Raw genomic sequence first — 18,716 nt, forward strand, 5'->3', positions numbered from 1 at the left:
TTTGCGCTCACATCGAATTCATGCCCAACGACTAGGGTTGCTGCGAGATGGGAGGCGTGCAGTTTAAGTTTATAGGACAGACCCAGCACCCTGATGCTGCAGGCGTTTGCCTGTCACGAGGCACTAAGCCTCATGGAGTCAATGGACGACCACGTTATCGCTCGAGTGTCCGGATCATCTGTGAGGCTCTTCAATTATTATTGACCGAGGATGATGAGTTTGTTAGGCATACACAGCCGAACATCCGAGCCAGCAAATGGCAAGTGTCTGACCTAGAGAGACACGACGGAAAGGGAAAGCCAACCCGTGCTCACATACTGTATACCTGTGGGTGGTTGGTGACCGACGAGATGGTACCTTTCGTTGGATAGCCATCTGCAGCAGATCTGACTGAGGGTCACAGTACAAAAAGAGCAGCACAGGGACAGACTCTAATGAATTTCTCATGTTGGAATGTACGACAGGGCTTGCTGTTTCACCGCGAGCATAGACCATCCAAGAGCAACCGATACACATCGACTCGAGTCGTCGGAGTCAGTGCAAGAACTCCAATAAACAAGAGGCCGGTCGGGGAAGACGTGTAGGTCCGGAGGCCAGCAGTAGCATTGTGAAGAAGATTCATGTGACAAGAGATGGAAGTATTGCATCTGGACGTAACCTTGAGCATCCCGTGCATGAGTATCATTGAGTTCTTTCTCCTACGATACCTTGGCTACGTGTCGATTCATTTGTGCTCTAATGTTGCTGAAACCGATTCTGTCGTACGAGAAAGATCTGGGAATCGCGGAGATCCTCCGCCCATGTCTCTGTAACCTTCACCACAGTCCTTTGAATGGTGCCAGTCCTAGTCCCTCGGATGTGCTCTCATGATGTGCGAGCTCTTCACATGGAAGTCAACAAGACCCACGTACTATGCCGGTGATTCCCACAGGGTGCACGGTTGTCCTATGCGAATGGCGCCAATGACTTGGACGACGAGTTGCGATTGACAGTGCTGACATACGAGATTCGATACCCAGTCCTGCTGTTCGTGAGCGCTTGATGGTGTTGTGCTCTGTTGAGCACCCTTCGATCACAGAGTGAGAAAATGCTGTCGAAGTTGCCAGTTGCAGTTTTCCTTCAAGTGCCTTGCTGAGCCTGCGCAGGGAGACCAGTAGCCGGACGTCCACGCTCCTCTTCTCCTTCGACACTTTCCTCTTCATCACTGTCCATCAGCGGCTCCCATCCCACTTTCTGTCGCAAAACTCTGTTTTCCTCCTTCAACGCGGCAATGCGCTTCTTGTAAGGCATGCCCTCATCGTCTCTGGCCTTCATTGCCGCTCTCACGCCCTCACTCAACCTCTGCAAGCCAGCCTGCCATGCCTGGTGAGTCAGCTGTGCCTCGACTGTCTCGCTCCTACTCTGCGACAGAAGCTGGGTATAATGCTGATGCAGGGCGATGATATGGTTCTGCTGCTCGAAGCAGTACTGTCGGATGCGTGCCGTGGTATCTTGAAGAGTTTCCTCGTACATTTGCTGTAGGCGGAATTGCTCCTGGTATGAACGCTCGAGAGAAGCGATGCGGGAATTGGCATTGGCCAGAGCTGTATGCAATTGCGAAACAGTAGGCTGTGCTGGCTCTTCGACTGCTGCACGGCGTTAGTACATAGATCTGGCCGAAACGACAGCCAGATGGCTACGAAGGAGTCACTGAAAGGAGCGGCATCACAGGGTCACGGAATATCAACGCGGAAGTGGAGACATACGCTGGGTATCACCATTGAGAAGCGGCAGCTGGCCTTGTTGCGCTAATCTACCCTGAAACAGCAATGAGCAATGTTTTTCCAGTGATTGAGCGTAGTGGCAGCCGGTTGGTGGAAGGCATACTTGCAATCGCTCAACGCGTGCTAGGCCCTCCTGCACGTGCGACCATTCCTGTCTGTTCTGCTCCAGCCAGCCTGAGAGCGATTCCATGTTCTGCATGAGTGTCTGCATGTCGCTGTAGTGACCTGCTGGTGGCATGACGTTGCCATTCATGCCTGAGTACATTGCAGCATTCTGTGCGCCGAGGCCGTTCTGGTTGGCCATGATGAAGCTGTCGATGTGTTGATGCGGGTTGTGCTTGTGCAATCAGTCGGAGTCCGCTGCTGGTGGTGGTGGTGGCGGGAGTGGGCGACTGCGAGTGGGCAGTGACAATGGTGGAGCGGCGTTCGACACTGCACCGTCCTCGTCTGCGTCCGCGACTGCGCTCTCTCCCTCTCCCTGTCCGTCACCTTCCTGCTCTTGCTCGGAATCTTGGCTGAAACTGGACCGCCGGTATGCTGACTCTGGCACTTTCTCGCCGGCACCGACACGATATGAGGTGCGAACGGAGTCTTGTGAGGAGCTTCGAGACGATGATGCGGCGTTGTGGTGTTGGGTGTCGGTCGTGCTTGCGCGTTGACGTTCGCGTTGACGAGCTGTGAGAGGTCGAAGTCAGTTCCAGTTTTGCGGGGCCCGAATTTTGATGACTCAGGCATCAACTTTCACATGCGCGCTCGCGCTTCACACGTAACTTACCTGCTTCTTCTGCTGCTTGCAGTTGGCCACCGATGCGCTGACCCTCCTCTGTGGCCCAGAAATAGCTGTTTCCCGATGGAGAGTAAATCTTGTATGCGCCAGGAGGCGGTCTGTGTCTGGCGATGCTAGCTCTTAGACTCGCCTGCATCTCGTCCAGCATGCGCGTGCGAAAGGTACGCCCACTCTGGGCAGCTGCTCCGAGGTCGTGCTCATCTGGAGTCAATGTGGTCAGCATGTGAGCCTTGAAAGCCGCTCGCGAACTTCACATACCAAACTCGTTCAGATTCTTTTGGATGTCGCTCAGCTTCGTCGTCGGAGCTGGAAAGGCACGGAACAGCGGCTTGCTGTAGAAGGCGGGATTGCCGCTCATCACGTTGCGCGAGTACTGAGCGTAGTTCTGGATTCTTGGGTCGTCGCTCATCTCCTCTTCATCATCCGCTGGCGCCTTCGATCGCTGGCGTGCGCTGATGCTGGCGCCGCTCGATGCGTTGGTGCGTGGGACGGATGGGCTGACGCTGTGGCTTCTGGTCAGCTGCTTATCCTGCCCAGATCTTGATGCTGCACTCTCCGATCTTGCTGCACGACTCTGCGCCAGAACGGCGATTCGTGCGGCAGCCGCAGCAGACGGCCTCGTTGACTGCACCCGTGGACTTCTAGGACCCGAGGGCCTTCTAGGGACTGGCCGCGGCGGCGACGATGGCGGCGACATTGACTCTTTGGAATCTGACTCTGACTCTGGACGTGATACTGTTCGAGATTGGTCGAGGCGCTCGTGCACTGAGCGATGGAATTCTGTCAGCAAATTATGCTATGTCGAAAGGGAAAGTCAGAATTTGAACGGTGGGGTGGAGTTGAAGGGTGAGCTTTCGGAGCGTTGCTGTGTAACGTTTGTGGTTCTGTGAATGAGATGCATGACGGTTGGCAAGGTCAAGATTTACACTGCTGCTGCTCGGCCTCATTCAGAGTGATGGCGTTGCTTCTTCGATGTCTAGTCGCTGGCCTCTCGCTGCCTCCTTCTACCTCTTCGGCTGCCTCCTCCAATCTTTGCTCTGCTGGTGATACATTTTCTGGTCGGCTGGTGGCGTCTGCAGCTGCCGGCAACGGCTCTGCAGCTTCTTGCTGCAATGCTTCTGCTCGCCGATCAGCCGAAGCACGACTGGCTGTATGAGAGACCGCTGAAAACATACCCAATGAGTCTTTCCTCGTTCCATTTCCATATTCTGCTTTGTCAAGTTCCTCAGCCGATGGTCTTGCTGGTCTGCTCAGACTGGAAACTCGCTGAATGGCCTGGTCAACACTTTCTCCTGGTTTGGCGAGTGGCGTCATCTTGAGGGACTCCTTGACTTCTTTCAGGCTCTGAGCGAAGTCGGATTTCTGTGGAGAGCCCTTCATACTGCTTGGAAGAGCTCCCTTGGCCGGGATGTTCAATCCCACGCTTGGTGTCGATTTCGCACTATGAGGCCTCCAGTCTTTTGAAGAGCCATCCAGGCCAAACGAGATGCTACTCTTCGTAGAATCAGGGGAGCTTGTGCCATTGTCTGGCCCCTGCGAGGATTCCGAACGTTTCTGCTTGCTTGAACGAGGTATACCTAGATGCTTGGATGCTTGAGACTCCACTATATGACCTTCTGTAGTTGAAGGAGACTGCGAATCACTGGCTGTGCTCCGTCTACTCGGTATGTCCTTGGCAATTCCGATCATTCTCTGGATCTGTTTGATAGCGTCAGAGACATCGTAGCCAGTAGTGCTTTGGCGTAGATCTGTCGATTGCTGGATTTCTGGAGACAGATTTGTCTTTAAGTTCATATCCTCATCATAGGCGGTCTTGGATGAGCCCGCAGGCCGACTGGAGACTGCATCGACCCCACCGAAGTGAATGGACTTCGGCTTGGGAAGTGTCTCGGATCCATCAAATTGAGATCCAATACTGCCAACGTTGTCGAATTCTTGAGGAGAAGTTGCTGAAGACTTCACGCGGTCACACGACTTGCCTGCAGCAGATACTGATGGTCTCTTGGGCCTCGGTGGTGTTGGAGGTCGAGCAGTCTGTAAACTCATCAGCATGCATTCAGGAAAGGTAGACTCGCCGGTGCAACTACCTCAAAGTCGAGATGCGATGCTGGAGGCAACACTCCAATACCATCAATCGATGATCTACGCCTCGACAAACCTATCTCTGGTCCTTTGCTGTCACAGGCCGAAGTGTCTGTGGTGCTTCCGACAATGCTTTCGCCGAAGATGCTGTGATAGTGACCTCGCAAGCCCCAATTCCACAGGACCTTGCCAACTGCAGGTTTATCTGACTTGGGCACTGAGGCAATGCCTGAGCGAAGTCTGAAAGAGGTAGGTGTCGTTCGGTCTGACGATGGAAGCATTCCCATCGAATGATATGCTTCCTGCAAAGCATTGCAATAGTTCTGATTATAAATGTCTTGTGGAGCGTCGGAGAACAAGTCGTCCGGATGCAAACCAGAAGGCGGACGGGTTGGCAGTCGACCAGTTTTGATGTTGTGGCAGCAGGTGGGAAACCTCGCTGGTAACCCAAACAGGAATGGAAGTGGATCCGGCTCCTCAGGCGCCGCAAATGTCCAAACTGCGATTTCCGTATGTGCTCCATCTGTCATCTCAGATCCGCCAACAGGGTCGCGAGATTCCCGCACTTGGTCATCACGAGATTTTTGGCCATCGTGAATAGACATTGACGAATCATCCCTTGCGGCAGCGAGGTGATGTGCGAAACTGTCCTGTAGCGAGAGATCCGCTCTCGCTCTTCGGGCACTTCGAGTCTCTTTGGTAACGTTCTACGTTGGGGTTCGACATTCCGAACTTGTTAGCGGCGCGTATGAGTGGAGTTCGTTTACTGGCGAATCTGGACACGGCATTAAGTCTTCACCGACCAAGTCGAGCCAGAGCCCCAGAAGGGAGCGGGTGTTTCTCTTGCCGTCCGGACTATCCGAATGCCCATGTAGGACTTTTGTTGTGGGCTCGTCTTCATTGCGTTCCGGCGGTAATGTCTCGCTCGGGGGCTCAACCTTCGCTCTGGTAGACATCACATCTACCCAGCTCATGAAGGGATCGGTTTCGCATTCACTTTGTTCAGTCGTGCTAAGATGAGGTTGACAACCGTCGTATTGTTTATAGTCGTCGGATAGCTTTCGAATGGTGCTGCGGCTTGGGCTCCATGATCTCGTCTTCACCGCGTTGATCTCGCAATGTGGTGAATCTTCGTTCTCGGAGAAAGGTCTGGTGCTTGATGAGACAACATGTAAGACTCGCCCGACCACAGTACACAGTACTCACATTTTTCGACAGCTGTTCACGGCGTCCCCTCTGCGATGATCGGGTGACAGTGACTTGGGACTGCCTCCAGACTTTATCTCACTGAGCACCGCAGCAGGTAGATTCGACATGAGCAATCTGAGAGATCCAAATCCCTTTCGTGCTTCGATCGGCTTGAGCGCTTGTGTTGGCTCGGGAGGTTTGCTGCGGTATTGAAAAGATGAGTCCGAACCAGGATCAAATACAGCTTGATTCATGCCGAAATTTGTGTCTGATACGTAATTGCTGCTTTCTGATGTCTGCTAAATATGCCAGGGCCAAGGTTCTCTTTACAGAGGTGCCTCGAGTTGACTCGAACTTGGTAGAGATGATCGCGAAACGGCAGGAAGGAGACTTACATGTCTGTGGAAGGCACAGAGTTGCGCTCTTCCAAGGCTGTGTCTCTCTTGCTTATCCATCCACTGCTCCTTCCCACCTTGGATCCAAGTGCTCTAATTACTCAACTTCCAGGCCACCTCAACTTGCGACTGTGTGCCGACAGGCTCAGTAGCTATGTACACAGTAGCACGTGCCCCTCGAGTGGTTGCTTGGGAGATATAGTCCTGATAAGACTAGGGTTCGACCACGCCGGATTCGTGCTTGTTCAGCCGGCCGTGATTGATGGAATCGCGCTGCGAATGTCGATGCTTCATTTTTGGCTTCACTTCTCAGTAAGAACGAAGCGTCGCTCAACTTCCCGTGGCGCTTCATCGTCTTGGAAATTGAGCTTGACCATCTCGCCCTTCTCATTTGCAAGATCTTTGGCCCTCCAGGGTTCAATAACTTCGGCTTTGTAGAAAGTTGTGGTGTCCGGATACTGTGCAAGCACCTGTTTCCTACTTGGCAGATCGTTTAGACCCTTGTTGTTTCCGGGTATCTGGATGAGCTGGGAAACGGAGGCACGCTGCGGAGGTGGAGGCTCTCCTTGCGTGTCGGCATCCTGGACTTCGTAGCGCCTCTGTTTTCCCTCTCCGATGACGTTGGTAACACGGCAAAGAATGCCCTCACCTTCGGGGGGATTCTTGGGATCCACGTTCTTGGCATCGTGGCGACAGAATACAATTTCTCCTTGCCTCAAGACGAGACGGTTAGAAGGTCGACTGTGAGCCGAGGGCTTGTTGGATGCGGTTGCTGTCGATACACCATCTGCGCTGCTTGCAACAGACTCGGCACCATCCTCAACTTTGACGGACGCCTCTCGCGTTGTTGCAATACTGCCGGACCTAGACGTCTTCTCTTTGACGGATAGCCTGTTCGCGGTAAGACTGATCCTGGGTGAAGGTGCCGCGGAGACTTCGTCCGCATCTTCAGTGCTGGCAGCAACAGCTGAAGCAGTCTTGCTTCCAGACTTCTTGGGCCCTCGAGACAACTTTCCACTAGCTGCGCGTGGTCCCTGACTTGCCTGCAAGGCAGCTGCGGCAGACTCCTCAGATGCTTCCCTCAGGCCTGCCAAGATGTTGATACTGTCGAGAAGATTCATGTCGATTGACTTGCCCTCGATAATGTGGGCTACGTCTTCACAGATCTTGACATTCTCGCGATACAGCTTCTCCAGTCTCTCATCGAGGGCTGCGTCGCTCGACTTCCCAGCGTGTATCAAAGCCGCCTGCTGCGTCTCGGCTTGCAAGATCTCCTCGCCGATGTCATTTGACCTGGCCTGCGCAGTGTGAGTAGGTGTGCACGAGCTCAAAGCTGCTGTAGACAAGAGCGATCGAGGAGAACAGATGGACAGTGTGGTCGAGCAATGCGAGATCCGATGCACTTACCACCATAGCATCGACCTCCTTCGCCCTGTCGGTAATCTCCTTCCACAGCCGGCGCTCCTCATCTGCGTCGTGGTTGGGATTTGCGCGGCCTCTACTCCGCGCGGACATGTTGTGTTGTGAGTCTTGTGTATCGATGGTCTTCGATTAATCGAATATGATATGCCGAGCAGAACCGCGCTGATGTGATGTTTGCGTTTGTTTGTTCGGAGCCTGAAACAGCCACACGGACCCTGGAGCGCTGGATTTCAACGTGGCGCATCTGGCCCCAGAAATCCTCTCTCGCACAACCAAAGTCAGCGCCGATTATACAAGAGCTGCCTGCAACCCTTCTCCAGCGACGAGAACAAGCCTCAACGCGCCGCGCTTTCCAACTTCGAAGATGCAAGTCCCTCTTCTTCGTCTCCAATGCGGTCAGTGAACGGAGGACCCATGCTGCGAACTTATGCTAATGCGCTTTCAGGCTGCAACAGCTACGAATGGGGTCGGTCGGCAACCAAGTCATCTGTTGGAAACCTGCGTTAACCCACAATGCAGGCAAGATTGGGAAGGACTCGGCCGCAGCTCGCTTTGCTTCAGCTACACCATCGAGTGGCTTCTCGATTCAACAAGATCAGCCATATGCCGAAGTCAGTCCAAACCGAGCGAGAATGAACGAGCGTCGTGTCCTGATATCAGCAGCTATGGATGGGTACACATCCTTCAAACCCATCGAAAGACCTTGCAACCGGCCGCACTCTTTTGGACCTGCTGCAAGACAACCAGGCTTTGCTGTCGCCGACAATCTCGAAGCGATATGGGAACAAGCTTCCCTTCCTGTTCAAAGTTCTCAGCATCAGCAAAGCGCTCTCAATCCAAGCACATCCTAATAAGAAGCTGGCTGAGCAGCTCCATTCTCGTGATCCAAAGCACTATCCGGATGACAACCACAAGCCGGAGATGACGATTGCGGTCACTCCATTTGATGGTCTCTGTGGTTTTAGACCGCTAGACCAGATTGCCCATTTCCTGCAGAGCGTTCCTACGCTCCGACAGCTGGTCGGCGAGGACACCGCAGCCAACTTCGAGAAAACGACCAAGGGACAAGAGACTACCAATGATAGCTCCAAGACGCAGCAGAACAAGAAGGCATTGCAGGCAGCCTTCACAGCTCTCATGCTGTCAAAACCGGCGGATATTGAGAAGGCCGCGCCCGAATTGATCAAGCAAGCTCAAGCAGAAGGGGCACAGTTCGCTGGGAGCGGTGGCCCTGCCAACGATGGTCAGGAGCTCGCCGACCTCATGGTCCGCCTCAACGACCAGTTCCCCAACGACATCGGGCTCTTCGTCAGCTTCTTCCTGAATTACGTGAAGCTTGAGGTCGGCGAAGCCATGTTCTTGAAGGCAGATGACATTCATGCCTACCTCTCGGGTGATATCATCGAATGCATGGCGTCTAGCGACAACGTGGTCCGCGCCGGCTTTACGCCCAAATTCAAAGATGTCGACACCTTGACCACTATGCTCACCTACTCGTACGCACCAATCAGCGAGCAGAAGATGAGTCCCGTTGACTACGCCTACGTCAAGCTCAACACGACCGCATACAGCTCAAACTCGAGCTCGACACTCTACGACCCCCCTATCGAAGAGTTCAGCGTGGTGAAGACTGACATTAATGCGGAAAGAGGCAAAGCAACATTCGAGGCCGTTGGGGGACCGTCGATCGTGATCTGCACCAAGGGTGTCGGCAAGATCAGCGTCGGTCCAAAAACCGAAGAGATCAAAGAGGGCTATGTCTACTTTGTGGGCGCTACCGCCGAGCTGGTTCTGGAAAGCACAGGCAGCGAGCCTCTTGTCACATTCAAGGCCTTCTGTGAGCTGGACGAGCCGCAGTCCAATGGCTCCAATGGCAATCTCTAGCAGTTGAGTTTATTTTTGGCAGAGGATGGGAAAAAAGTTGATAGACGAGTCTGTTGGAGCATCTCAGATCAGATCCGCGATACTCATACAATCATGTCAAAAAGTACACATCTTTGGCCAATCTAGTTGCTGACACAAGACTTCTCCCAGCGATATGACAGAAAGATATCAACGAGTCAGTGCTGACCCTGGTAGAATGCTTGAACGCTTGAACGGAAGATGTCTCGCGCCTCGCAATGCAATCGCTCTCATACAATTACAAAAAAAGTAAGACAATAGAAGAAGCATACAAAAGGTGCCGTCTGCGCCAGGCCTGACGGGATAGGGGGTATCCTGGGAAGCAAGAAGAAAGCTTCTGCTGTCGCTGGTCTGTTCGTGTTTGGCCTTGACCTTGAGGCTTCTCGTGCCAATGGCCTACGGCCATCTGTCGATCCTCGGTAACAGTCTCAATAATCGTGAGTCGTGCGGCGTGCAATGGTGCTCACTTCTGCGCCGGGAGCTTGACATTGCTGCTCAGCCACGCGAGGCCCTCGAAGATGCCCTCTCCAGTGGTCGCGCAGCTGGGCTCAACTTTCCACGTGTGGTCTTTCGCTATTCTCTGCAGCTCAAGCATGTCCGAAACCTCCTTCGGTCTCATCGCTGTGTGGTGTCAGTCTCACTCGGTCACAACTGCACCTCTCCTGGAGTAGTGCCTTCCGGCCTCACTCACCTCCTGGAATATCTTGCTTGTTTGCAAACACTAGCAAGAGAGCGTCCTTCATTTCCCGGTCTTGTATTATCCTCGCCAACTCGCTCCTCGCCTCTTCCATGCGATCACGATCGTTGCTGTCAATCACGAAGATCAGACCCTGGGTGCCGGAGAAGTAATGCCTCCACAGTGGCCGAATCTTGTCCTGGCCGCCCACATCCCACACGTTGAACTTGGTGTTCTTGTAGGTCACTGTCTCGACGTTGAAGCCGACCGTCGGAATGGTGGTAACATCGGTATCGAGCTTGAGCTTATAGAGAATTGCTGCACATCTAGTCATTAGCACGCGTGTTTATGAAATGGTATGTCTGGCGCGCTGGCGGCGTGACAGTGACATACTTGTCTTGCCTGCTGCATCGAGTCCCAGCATCAACAGTCGCATTTCTTTCGATCCGAAGATCTGGTTCATGAGCTTGGATATCTTCTGACCCATGTTGCCGGTCGTCGAGGTGTTTCCGGGTTCGTTGCGATCGCGAGCGCGCGGAGGAGAGTGATCACAGATTGACGCGACGAGCAGGGGCTGGCGTGCTGTAGAGTCTACGCGCTGTATGCTGTATGTATGCTGTATGCTGCGTGCGTGCGTGCGTGCGTGCGTGCGTGCGTGGCGATCTGACTCCTGGTGTAGCTGGACTTTCGGCGAGATGCAACGATTCGATATGAGCGGCGAAAGGAGCCAATGTCGCAGGAAATCGAGCTTCAGTCGCGTGCAGCTCCGTAGAACTTCAATGGTAGGTAGTGGCTCTATCTTGGGCTTTGCAGCGGTCTGAGTGGCCAATCGTCAGTTTTGTATGCGGCCTCCCTGCGAACTAGAACCCGCGGTCAGGATTCTGCAATGATTCAGGGCGACCTCGGTGCTGCTTGTAAATTAATCTCTGGCGGCAGCGGCAGTAGTAGGCTACCAGGACTGCTTCATTACACCTGCGTTTCTGCCACCAGAACTAGCCTTTTTTTAGCCGCTCATGTACTGTGTGCAGTAGTCTACGCAGGACGTGTTTCATCTGCAGGGGCATATCGATATTTCACACATCGAACCTCCTCTCTTCCTTCCACTCACCATATGCTGGACGCCCTCATCTTTGCACTTCTGCTCACTAGCCAGCTGCAGCAAACATCGCCTTCTCCTTCATGAATGATGACAGCAGACTCGGGACGAGGACAGTATCGACCTTAATCATCACAACCTTCACGTAGAACTAACCTTTTTCCTACCAAGTGGAGTATATCACAAAGCGCGGCAATTGCACCAGTTTGATTTGCCCATGGGGGCCGCTATTTCGAACGAGTGCAGTGGACAACGCGACAGGGAATTTCCTGGTCAACTGCGCAAACAAGCCACGACTTTCATGAATTCATAGGCTTAAAGCATGCCTGACTATCGCCTCTCGCAACGACAAGGTGCAATCGGCAGCTGATTGAAGCGGGAGAAAGGCTCGAAGTGCAAATCGCAGAATGAATTTTGGTTCCAAGAATTGCAGGTGCTCGCAGCAGAACTGATTGTCAGTAGAGGCTGGGAGGAGGGATTGAATGCCACTAGAAACCATCATCGATGCCACGACCTTTCTCCTCCTTCAGTCTCCGCTCATGCACCTCCCACCACCATTGATTCGAGGCGTCGCGCGCTCCTTTGCTGACCGTCTCAAGCGTATGACCGACACTGTTCTTCTTCTGCTCGTCGTTCTCATCCCACGGTTTGGGGCTCAAGATGTAGTGTACATTTTTCACCTTGTCATCCCGCCAGATGGGTGCGTGCACACCTTCCCATCTCAGCGTCTTCAGAGCGTTGTAAATGTATGGCAGTGCCACCCACCTGCCATGGAAAAGATCTCCTAGCAGACTCTGGTCCGCGAAGTCGTACTCCATAATGCTTGGATCCTGGAGTCTTGACAAGATCATTTCGTACACGTCTGCACTTGGCACTACCACCTGCAGCCCTCCATTTGGCATTGCCAATCCATCTGCAGGACCAGCACCCGCAGTCTGCGCAGCCTCCGGAGCCCAGTGCTGCCACGTAAATGCACAGTTTCTCGGTATCCAATCTTTCGGATAATGAGGCTTTTTCAGCGGGTTGCACACACAAGCATGGCTTGCTGCAAACACACGCTGACCCTTTCCTGCCAACTCAGCGCCGTCAAGCGGTATATCCATTAACTCGTCCATATTCTGCAACGCCAGCATGTCACTGTCGAGCTGGACAACACGCTCGTATTCCACCAGACTGAATGGTGTCAACTTTGACCAGCAATCGTAGAATCGCGGGTCGTTGGTGAAGTCTTTCTGCGTCTTGGGCAGAAGGTAATTGACGCGTTTCTTCGGTATTGAGCGAGCATCTAGGGCGGCATGGCCCTCAGCCGGAAATGTGTCGGTATACAGCGCGATAAGCGGATACTTGGATCCGACGAACTTGAGGGAGGCATCGAGTGTTAAGAGGCCTGGTAAATATTTGGTGTTCGTGATCAGAGTAGTCCAGACCTTGGAGCTCTCAACCACTCGCTTCGGTGTCGGATTGGCGGCTTCGGCGCTGCCGCTGTTTTGATCTCTGGCCATTTTCAGGAGATGCAGTAGGGGTGTGCTGTGACGAGCTGCGAAGAGCGACCTTGATGGCCTCGTGTCTGCAGAAAACTCGCCTGCATCTTTTCATCTAGACGATGAGGAAGTTTTGGTGAACTAGAAAACCGAAATGTGAAGCCAATCAATGCCGTCATGTCAGTCGGCATCGGGTTTAGCCTGCATGAACCTAAGATCCGCACATATTCTAACCTCATTCACATCGAGGTCTATCAGGGAGGATTGAAAGGTTTTTATGTGGAGCGCAATGCTGGACATACTTCTTCACATAAACCCTCGAATTCAATGTGTGCAAAGGTGAGCGATGCGGCCGCCTCATCAACCCCAGCAGGCAGTCCACACGGCGCAACCCAGGCTGTAGTGAGTCCCTCGAGTTCGTCAAAGAAAAGCGGCAATTGGAAAGGTTTCGTAGCGGGAATTTTCAGTGGCATCACGAAATTGAGCGTCGGGTAGGCCAGAACGTGGATATGAGCTGTCAGACTGAATGCTAAACGGCACAGACACCCTTTCGACACGATCAAGGTCCGTTTGCAAACCTCAAAACATGACCAGTTCAAAGGGCCGTTGGACTGCCTCATGCAGACTTTGCGCAAGGAAGGTGTTAACGGCATTTACAAGGTCAGTATCGATGTAGACAGTAACAGCAGTCGAGGCTGAACTTTTGAGCAGGGTGCCACGCCGCCTTTAATAGGGTGGATGTGCATGGACTCGTTGATGCTAGGCTCCCTCACGTTGTATCGGCGGTTGTTGAATGAGCACGTTTTCCAACCTCTTCGAGCTCGGCCCAATCATCCCGCAGTCTACTTGCCTGACGAGGAACGCAAGAAACTCCCTGCAGTCGGTCACGGCATTGCGGGCATGCTCGCGGGCTGGACTGTATCCTTCATCGCGGCTCCAGTGGAGCATGTAAAGGCTCGTCTGCAAGTCCAATACCAAGCGAACAAGACAGAGCGTCTCTACGCAGGACCGATTGACTGCGCTCGCAAGATCTACCGTGGCCATGGGGTTCCGGGACTATATCATGGACTCTTGGCCACTTGTATCTTTAGGACTTTCTTCTTTGCTTGGTGGGGAACCTACGACATTTTCACTCGTTGGTTTCAGAAGAACACGACCATGTCCGCGCCGGCGGTGAATTTCTGGGCTGGTGGCTTGAGCGCTCAGATCTTCTGGCTCACTTGCTATCCCTCTGATGTCGTAAAGCAAAGAATCATGACAGATCCTCTCGAAGCCGATAAAAGGAAGTTCCCCCGATGGCGAAATGCCGCAGTGGCGGTGTATCGAGAGAGCGGATGGAAGGGATATTGGAGAGGATTTGTGCCATGCTTTCTGAGAGCTTTCCCAGCAAATGCGATGGCGTTGGTGGCATTTGAAGGCGTCATGCGAGCGTTGAACAAGAGCGATGCATAGTTCGTTGTCACAGATTTCATAGCTCTCCTACTTACAAGATCTCCTCGCCTGCAAGCAGATTCGACAGAGTGGCACGACTCAATCGAGAGATCATCACCGAAGGTTGCACGGCGCCGTAGTTTCGACATCAAAAGAAGACCTGCCGGTGACAATTCGCTGGTGCTCGATTGAGATCGTATGTTGATGTACAAAAAGTATTTCTCACCGGCTATGCTATATGATCGCACTTCTATCCCACCTACCAGAACGCCTTGCTAGAGATGTAGTCTTTACTCATTGTAGTGAAACACCTATTCGAATGTCAGTGCTACCAACCTCAGAGCACAAGGGACGTCGACTTACGAAATAGTTTGGCAGGCCGTACGATTTCCAATTGAGCCTCTGCGCCATCTTGGCGAAGCCTTCGGTCTCAATGAGGTGGTAGAATGGAAATGGCGGAAACATTGCGCCATCACGGTGCACATCTGCTTTCACCAGCAGGGCCGTGCCTCCAACACCATCTAGGTCTACTTCACGACGTGGATCTCCATGATCATCTGCGCATTAGGTCAGCCATGGGTCCTGAATAGTGTTCAGTTCTTGCCTACCGGCCATGTATGCCATCAACGATCGATAGGTCGCCATCTCAGCGTAGCCTTCCAGAAGGATATCCTCTGGACCCATCTTCTCCGCCAGACCCTGAGCTGTAAGTGAGTCTTGCCAGCTATTGAAGTCATAGGGCCGGACATCCATCGCCTCCTTCTCTTTGTTATAATATCTTTGGAAACAATTCGGCACTATGATCGGTTTGTCGTGAGAAGCCAGGTCCTGAATGAGGCTCGGCGGTGTCTCGACAATGTCGCTATCTAGCCACAGGACCCAAGATGTAGTCGGGCCCAAGGTTGTAAATAGCAAGCTATTCCTTGCGCGACTCATCGCGGCTCTCCGCTCCTTTTGGGCGGCCATTGCATGCCTTTCGCCTTCGTTTTGCGCTGTGGGCGGCTCACTGTCCTGCCTCAAAATGGTGATTGACGCGAATCGATTCTTGTTTGTTGGTGCTTGCGTTTTTGATATCCTCTCCTGGAGTTGTTGTGTGGCCAGATTTCCTTCCCTTCCTTTTGGAATAATAAAGCCCAGTGATATCAAATCGTGTGGATACGACAGCTTGACCAAGTTGTCCCAATACTCCTGATAGAATCTTGCCAAAGGCGTCAGAATCAATATAGATTCTCTGTTGCCCACAGGGTCACTGGTGGTAGTGACATTATTCATGTGATAGTGCACGACGGGCGGGGGAGGTGCAACTTCGTTCGGGCCCAGTTTCTCGGGCTTTCGAAAGGGGAGAGAAGGTGGTGAGAGGGCATTGAAGGCAGTATCCTTGCTCTTAAGAATCTGCCGCGGCGCAGAAGAAATGGATGGTATGCTCGTGCTGTCGGCGAAGAAGAAGTACAGGAAGAAGATGCATAGTATGGCGGCCATTATATAGGTCGGAGTGCTGGTCCGTCGAAGCGAGCGTGAGGCCGCCATGCTGGGCGAAAATTGAAGGGCACAATGGCTCCGATATGGACGTGGCGCATCAATGTTCTCTTTCTCGTCGCCGTCGCCCCTCTTCCAGAAGTCGGCGTAGATGGGCTTCGCGCTGATTCGACTGCTGGGGTGTCTGGCGGTCCCGCAAGCTTTTGCGTTTGGGCATTCGAGGATGTGCAGAGACGACACTCTCTCACGTATGCAAGCCGCCGTGGGGGTGCGAATGGTCCAGCATGTAGGTGGTCATGGAGAATGCTGCGTGTTGAGAAGATGACGTTCTCTTAGTTACTTGGCCTCTATGTTTGGAATTCCTTCCTCCGTATCCAGCTGTCTAACCAGGGTCCAGGTTCCTTCCAATATTCTAGCTTCGCCAACCTGAGGCACCCACGGAGTGGCTGAGTGGAGGTGGAGGTAGACCACAGACAGGAAGCTTCCTGTGTCTTGCATAACAAAACTAGCTGCGAGGAAAAGAGCTGAGCCGCTGCTGAGGTGCATCGATGATTTGCAGGAGGATTCAGGAGGATGCCAAACATATAGGAAGAGCTGGTGCATGCGCATATTGGCAGTTGTTCACCTCCAGGGCTGGTGTTCTCAGAGGATGGCCCTCCACACAGCAAAGATACATAAGCGGATCTGGAAAGCAGCTACAGGCTAGAGGAGAGCATGAAGAGCTCACCAGCGACTCTGCGGCTGCAGCCAGACTTGAACGCAGACATGGCAGCTTTTTCGGCACTGTTGCCGTTGCGAACTTGGCTGCTCAGACGAACATCGAGCATTTGATCTCGCAGATTCAGCCACTGCGCTGCGGACGTCCTGCAGACGCGTCCACATATCCATCACAGCTGACTTTGTTGCTCACTCCATCGTTCGCGAAGCATGCCACAGACGCTGAACTGCCAATTCGGGTCCTGGAACGATTTCATTCCCGTGCAGCGGTGGACAAGCCCATTGATGCTATTACTGCTGTAGTCGACCGACTACCGATACCTAACGGCTCTGAATATGGCTGCGAAGGCATAGCATACGCGCTCTTTACGGAGGCTAAGCCACTGGACACGGAGTCGCAAGTAGCTCTCCGCAAAGAGAAGACCAAGCCCGGCTCTCTGTGCTTCCATATCCCTACGTACAAAGGGTGTCATCGGCTTTATCACACGCAGATTCAGTTGCCTTTGGCGCAAACGATATTCTCAACAGGCCTGCCATCAACGTTGATTCATAATCATTACGAGCCCAGTAGCGGAGATGGCAGACAAAGGCTAGTCCAAACTAGAGAGCTCGAATCTCATGAGGTCCGCCTCGCGGTGCGGAATCTTGACCAGTCGCTCAGCTATGACGCTCCACTGGTACCGTTGACTCCATTCAGACTAATCCAGAACTCCATGGGCAACATTGTTAGGACTTTGGCGCCTGTAACTGCGACAGAACATCGACCCATTTTCGATCTGAAAGGCGACAAAGTTGCTTATGATCAGAATATTGGGGAATATAAGAGCCAAGAGGGAAGAGCTTTCCCAGCCTCACAGGAGCTTGAAGCGGCAGTTCAGGACTACTTCAAGAAGCTCGACATCGTCCCGGAGCCAGTGCAGGTCTGGGCGCTGGTCATCCCTTCGCCAACAAAAGTGAGCAACAGCGAGGACAACAGCTTGGCACAGCTCACGGCACTCGACAAGGAAGACATTCGCTCACTGTGGTCACCGATTCTCGATCAACGCACACAGCCAGCGAAGGAGTTAAGTAATGTCACTGGGGGCTATCGAGCTGGATTGCGCAAGGCGCAGTTTTTCCCTATGTTGCTCGAAGGAGCACGCTTTATCAAAGTTCTTTCTGGCGGCGGCGGATGGGGCAAAAAGGCCGGTCTTCTCAGCTTCGACCCAGACTCTTCCTATAGTACACGCGAAATACGTAGCCAAACGGGTTGGAATTTCTCCCTTGATGATGAGAAAGCCTTGCAGGAGTCCCAAAAGCAAGCTCTTGGAGAAGTCGTGAAAGAAGGGGAGCTGGTCGCGTTTTACATGGCTAGGAGTGAAAATGCTGATACAGCATTAAAGCAAGGACTTTTGGGTGAAGCTTCTTTGAATGGGCCTACGCTTCAGGAAGCTGTCACGTTCGGCGCCATCCCATCAAGCATCGAGAGTGCTTCAGGCAGGTCTGCTATGTCTGATGATTCCGATGAGTATCGAAATAGCATTCGGCATTTCGTCAATCAATTTGGAGCCCTTTCAGAGGGGGGCATGGCAGTAACATTGACCAAAGATGGCACGGTGCTCACGCAAACGAAAATGGATATGCCGTTCGGGAAGCTCAGACTAGCGCTTGGGTCGAAAGCATCCGAGCAATGACTAGCCGGCAAGAAACGCAGCGGCCACATCAATTTTGAGACCGCGGAACGAATGATACTTGGTCGACATTTCGATGAACATGGATTTCTTGGCCCATGTGATCTTGCTCACACGAATCTTCGCGCACGCAGGTTGGCCGAGGTAGCCACCCGAATTAGCAAGAAGTTGAGCGAGCGAATAGGCTACAACAAATTCTGTGAAATGCTGCTGCAGAGGCAGCAGCGTCTTCGAGCAGTGCCGTGGGCAGACCTAGGCACAATACGGCGACGCCGAGCTTGGGCAGAAATCAACAAGATATTCCTCAAAGAGCTGGCTGATCAATGGACGTCGAACGACATCCAATTTCAAATCCGGAAAGTCCATAGGGTTTTCGGTAGAGGGATGTACGCAAGAGATCAGGTTGATCCTACAGGCTTCAGCGAGGACGCATGGCAGGAATTGTCAGGTTCTAGTGAAGAAGAGCCAGGCATCAAGCATAATAGTACTCCTCGAAGTGCAACCCAAGGTGGTGGTAGAACATTAGCTGACATAGTGGAAGACTTTGTTACGGCAGGTGGAAAGTCCAAAAAGGTTAAGCTACGACAGGCCTCGACGGTAGGGAGGAAGGGCTCCAGGCCATTTTGAGTC

General features: G+C 52.9%; 8 protein-coding genes across 8 annotated transcripts; 3 read left to right on the top strand and 5 right to left on the bottom strand.

Annotated features, from left to right (window-relative positions):
- Nucleotides 1-1,185: 1,185 nt before the first annotated feature.
- MYCFIDRAFT_101065 (uncharacterized protein) lies at nt 1,186-1,605 on the bottom strand (the record flags this gene model as incomplete). Its single annotated transcript, XM_007923030.1, has 1 exon — nt 1,186-1,605. A coding segment is annotated over one exon (420 nt), but the record flags the coding sequence as incomplete, so codon positions are not given.
- Nucleotides 1,606-6,517: 4,912 nt separating this feature from the next.
- On the bottom strand, nt 6,518-7,790 carry MYCFIDRAFT_85909 (uncharacterized protein; the record flags this gene model as incomplete). The annotated part of the gene is made up of 2 exons (XM_007922441.1): nt 7,623-7,790; nt 6,518-7,513 (listed from the first exon to the last, which is right to left on the bottom strand). Exons 1-2 carry the CDS (start codon nt 7,728-7,730, stop codon nt 6,518-6,520), a joined length of 1,104 nt encoding a protein of 367 aa, XP_007920632.1. The 5' UTR covers nt 7,731-7,790.
- A 151-nt stretch (nt 7,791-7,941) lies between these two features.
- Nucleotides 7,942-9,619, top strand: MYCFIDRAFT_48216 (uncharacterized protein). The gene is made up of 4 exons (XM_007921828.1): nt 7,942-8,032; nt 8,083-8,103; nt 8,157-8,248; nt 8,301-9,619. The coding sequence occupies exons 1-4, from the start codon at nt 8,002-8,004 to the stop codon at nt 9,519-9,521; spliced, it is 1,365 nt and encodes a 454-aa protein (XP_007920019.1). The 5' UTR covers nt 7,942-8,001; the 3' UTR covers nt 9,522-9,619.
- Nucleotides 9,620-10,002: 383 nt separating this feature from the next.
- MYCFIDRAFT_26297 (uncharacterized protein) lies at nt 10,003-10,702 on the bottom strand (the record flags this gene model as incomplete). Its single annotated transcript, XM_007921555.1, has 3 exons — nt 10,003-10,160; nt 10,231-10,533; nt 10,609-10,702. 3 exons carry the CDS (start codon nt 10,700-10,702, stop codon nt 10,003-10,005), a joined length of 555 nt encoding a protein of 184 aa, XP_007919746.1.
- Nucleotides 10,703-11,799: 1,097 nt separating this feature from the next.
- MYCFIDRAFT_62622 (glycosyltransferase family 8 protein) lies at nt 11,800-12,813 on the bottom strand (the record flags this gene model as incomplete). The annotated part of the gene is made up of 1 exon (XM_007922054.1): nt 11,800-12,813. The coding sequence occupies one exon, from the start codon at nt 12,811-12,813 to the stop codon at nt 11,800-11,802; it is 1,014 nt and encodes a 337-aa protein (XP_007920245.1).
- Nucleotides 12,814-13,119: 306 nt separating this feature from the next.
- MYCFIDRAFT_27257 (uncharacterized protein) lies at nt 13,120-14,244 on the top strand (the record flags this gene model as incomplete). Its single annotated transcript, XM_007921614.1, has 3 exons — nt 13,120-13,283; nt 13,335-13,452; nt 13,504-14,244. The coding sequence occupies 3 exons, from the start codon at nt 13,120-13,122 to the stop codon at nt 14,242-14,244; spliced, it is 1,023 nt and encodes a 340-aa protein (XP_007919805.1).
- Nucleotides 14,245-14,513: 269 nt separating this feature from the next.
- MYCFIDRAFT_27664 (glycosyltransferase family 62 protein) lies at nt 14,514-15,750 on the bottom strand (the record flags this gene model as incomplete). The annotated part of the gene is made up of 3 exons (XM_007921639.1): nt 14,514-14,534; nt 14,587-14,780; nt 14,832-15,750. The coding sequence occupies 3 exons, from the start codon at nt 15,748-15,750 to the stop codon at nt 14,514-14,516; spliced, it is 1,134 nt and encodes a 377-aa protein (XP_007919830.1).
- A 24-nt stretch (nt 15,751-15,774) lies between these two features.
- Nucleotides 15,775-18,089, top strand: MYCFIDRAFT_75810 (uncharacterized protein; the record flags this gene model as incomplete). The annotated part of the gene is made up of 2 exons (XM_007922218.1): nt 15,775-15,947; nt 16,259-18,089. 2 exons carry the CDS (start codon nt 15,775-15,777, stop codon nt 18,087-18,089), a joined length of 2,004 nt encoding a protein of 667 aa, XP_007920409.1.
- Between the last annotated feature and the right edge of the window lie 627 nt (nt 18,090-18,716).

The sequence above is a fragment of the Pseudocercospora fijiensis genome (genome assembly GCF_000340215.1).
Source record: "Pseudocercospora fijiensis CIRAD86 unplaced genomic scaffold MYCFIscaffold_1, whole genome shotgun sequence".
Classification (NCBI taxonomy): Eukaryota; Fungi; Ascomycota; class Dothideomycetes; order Mycosphaerellales; family Mycosphaerellaceae; genus Pseudocercospora; species Pseudocercospora fijiensis.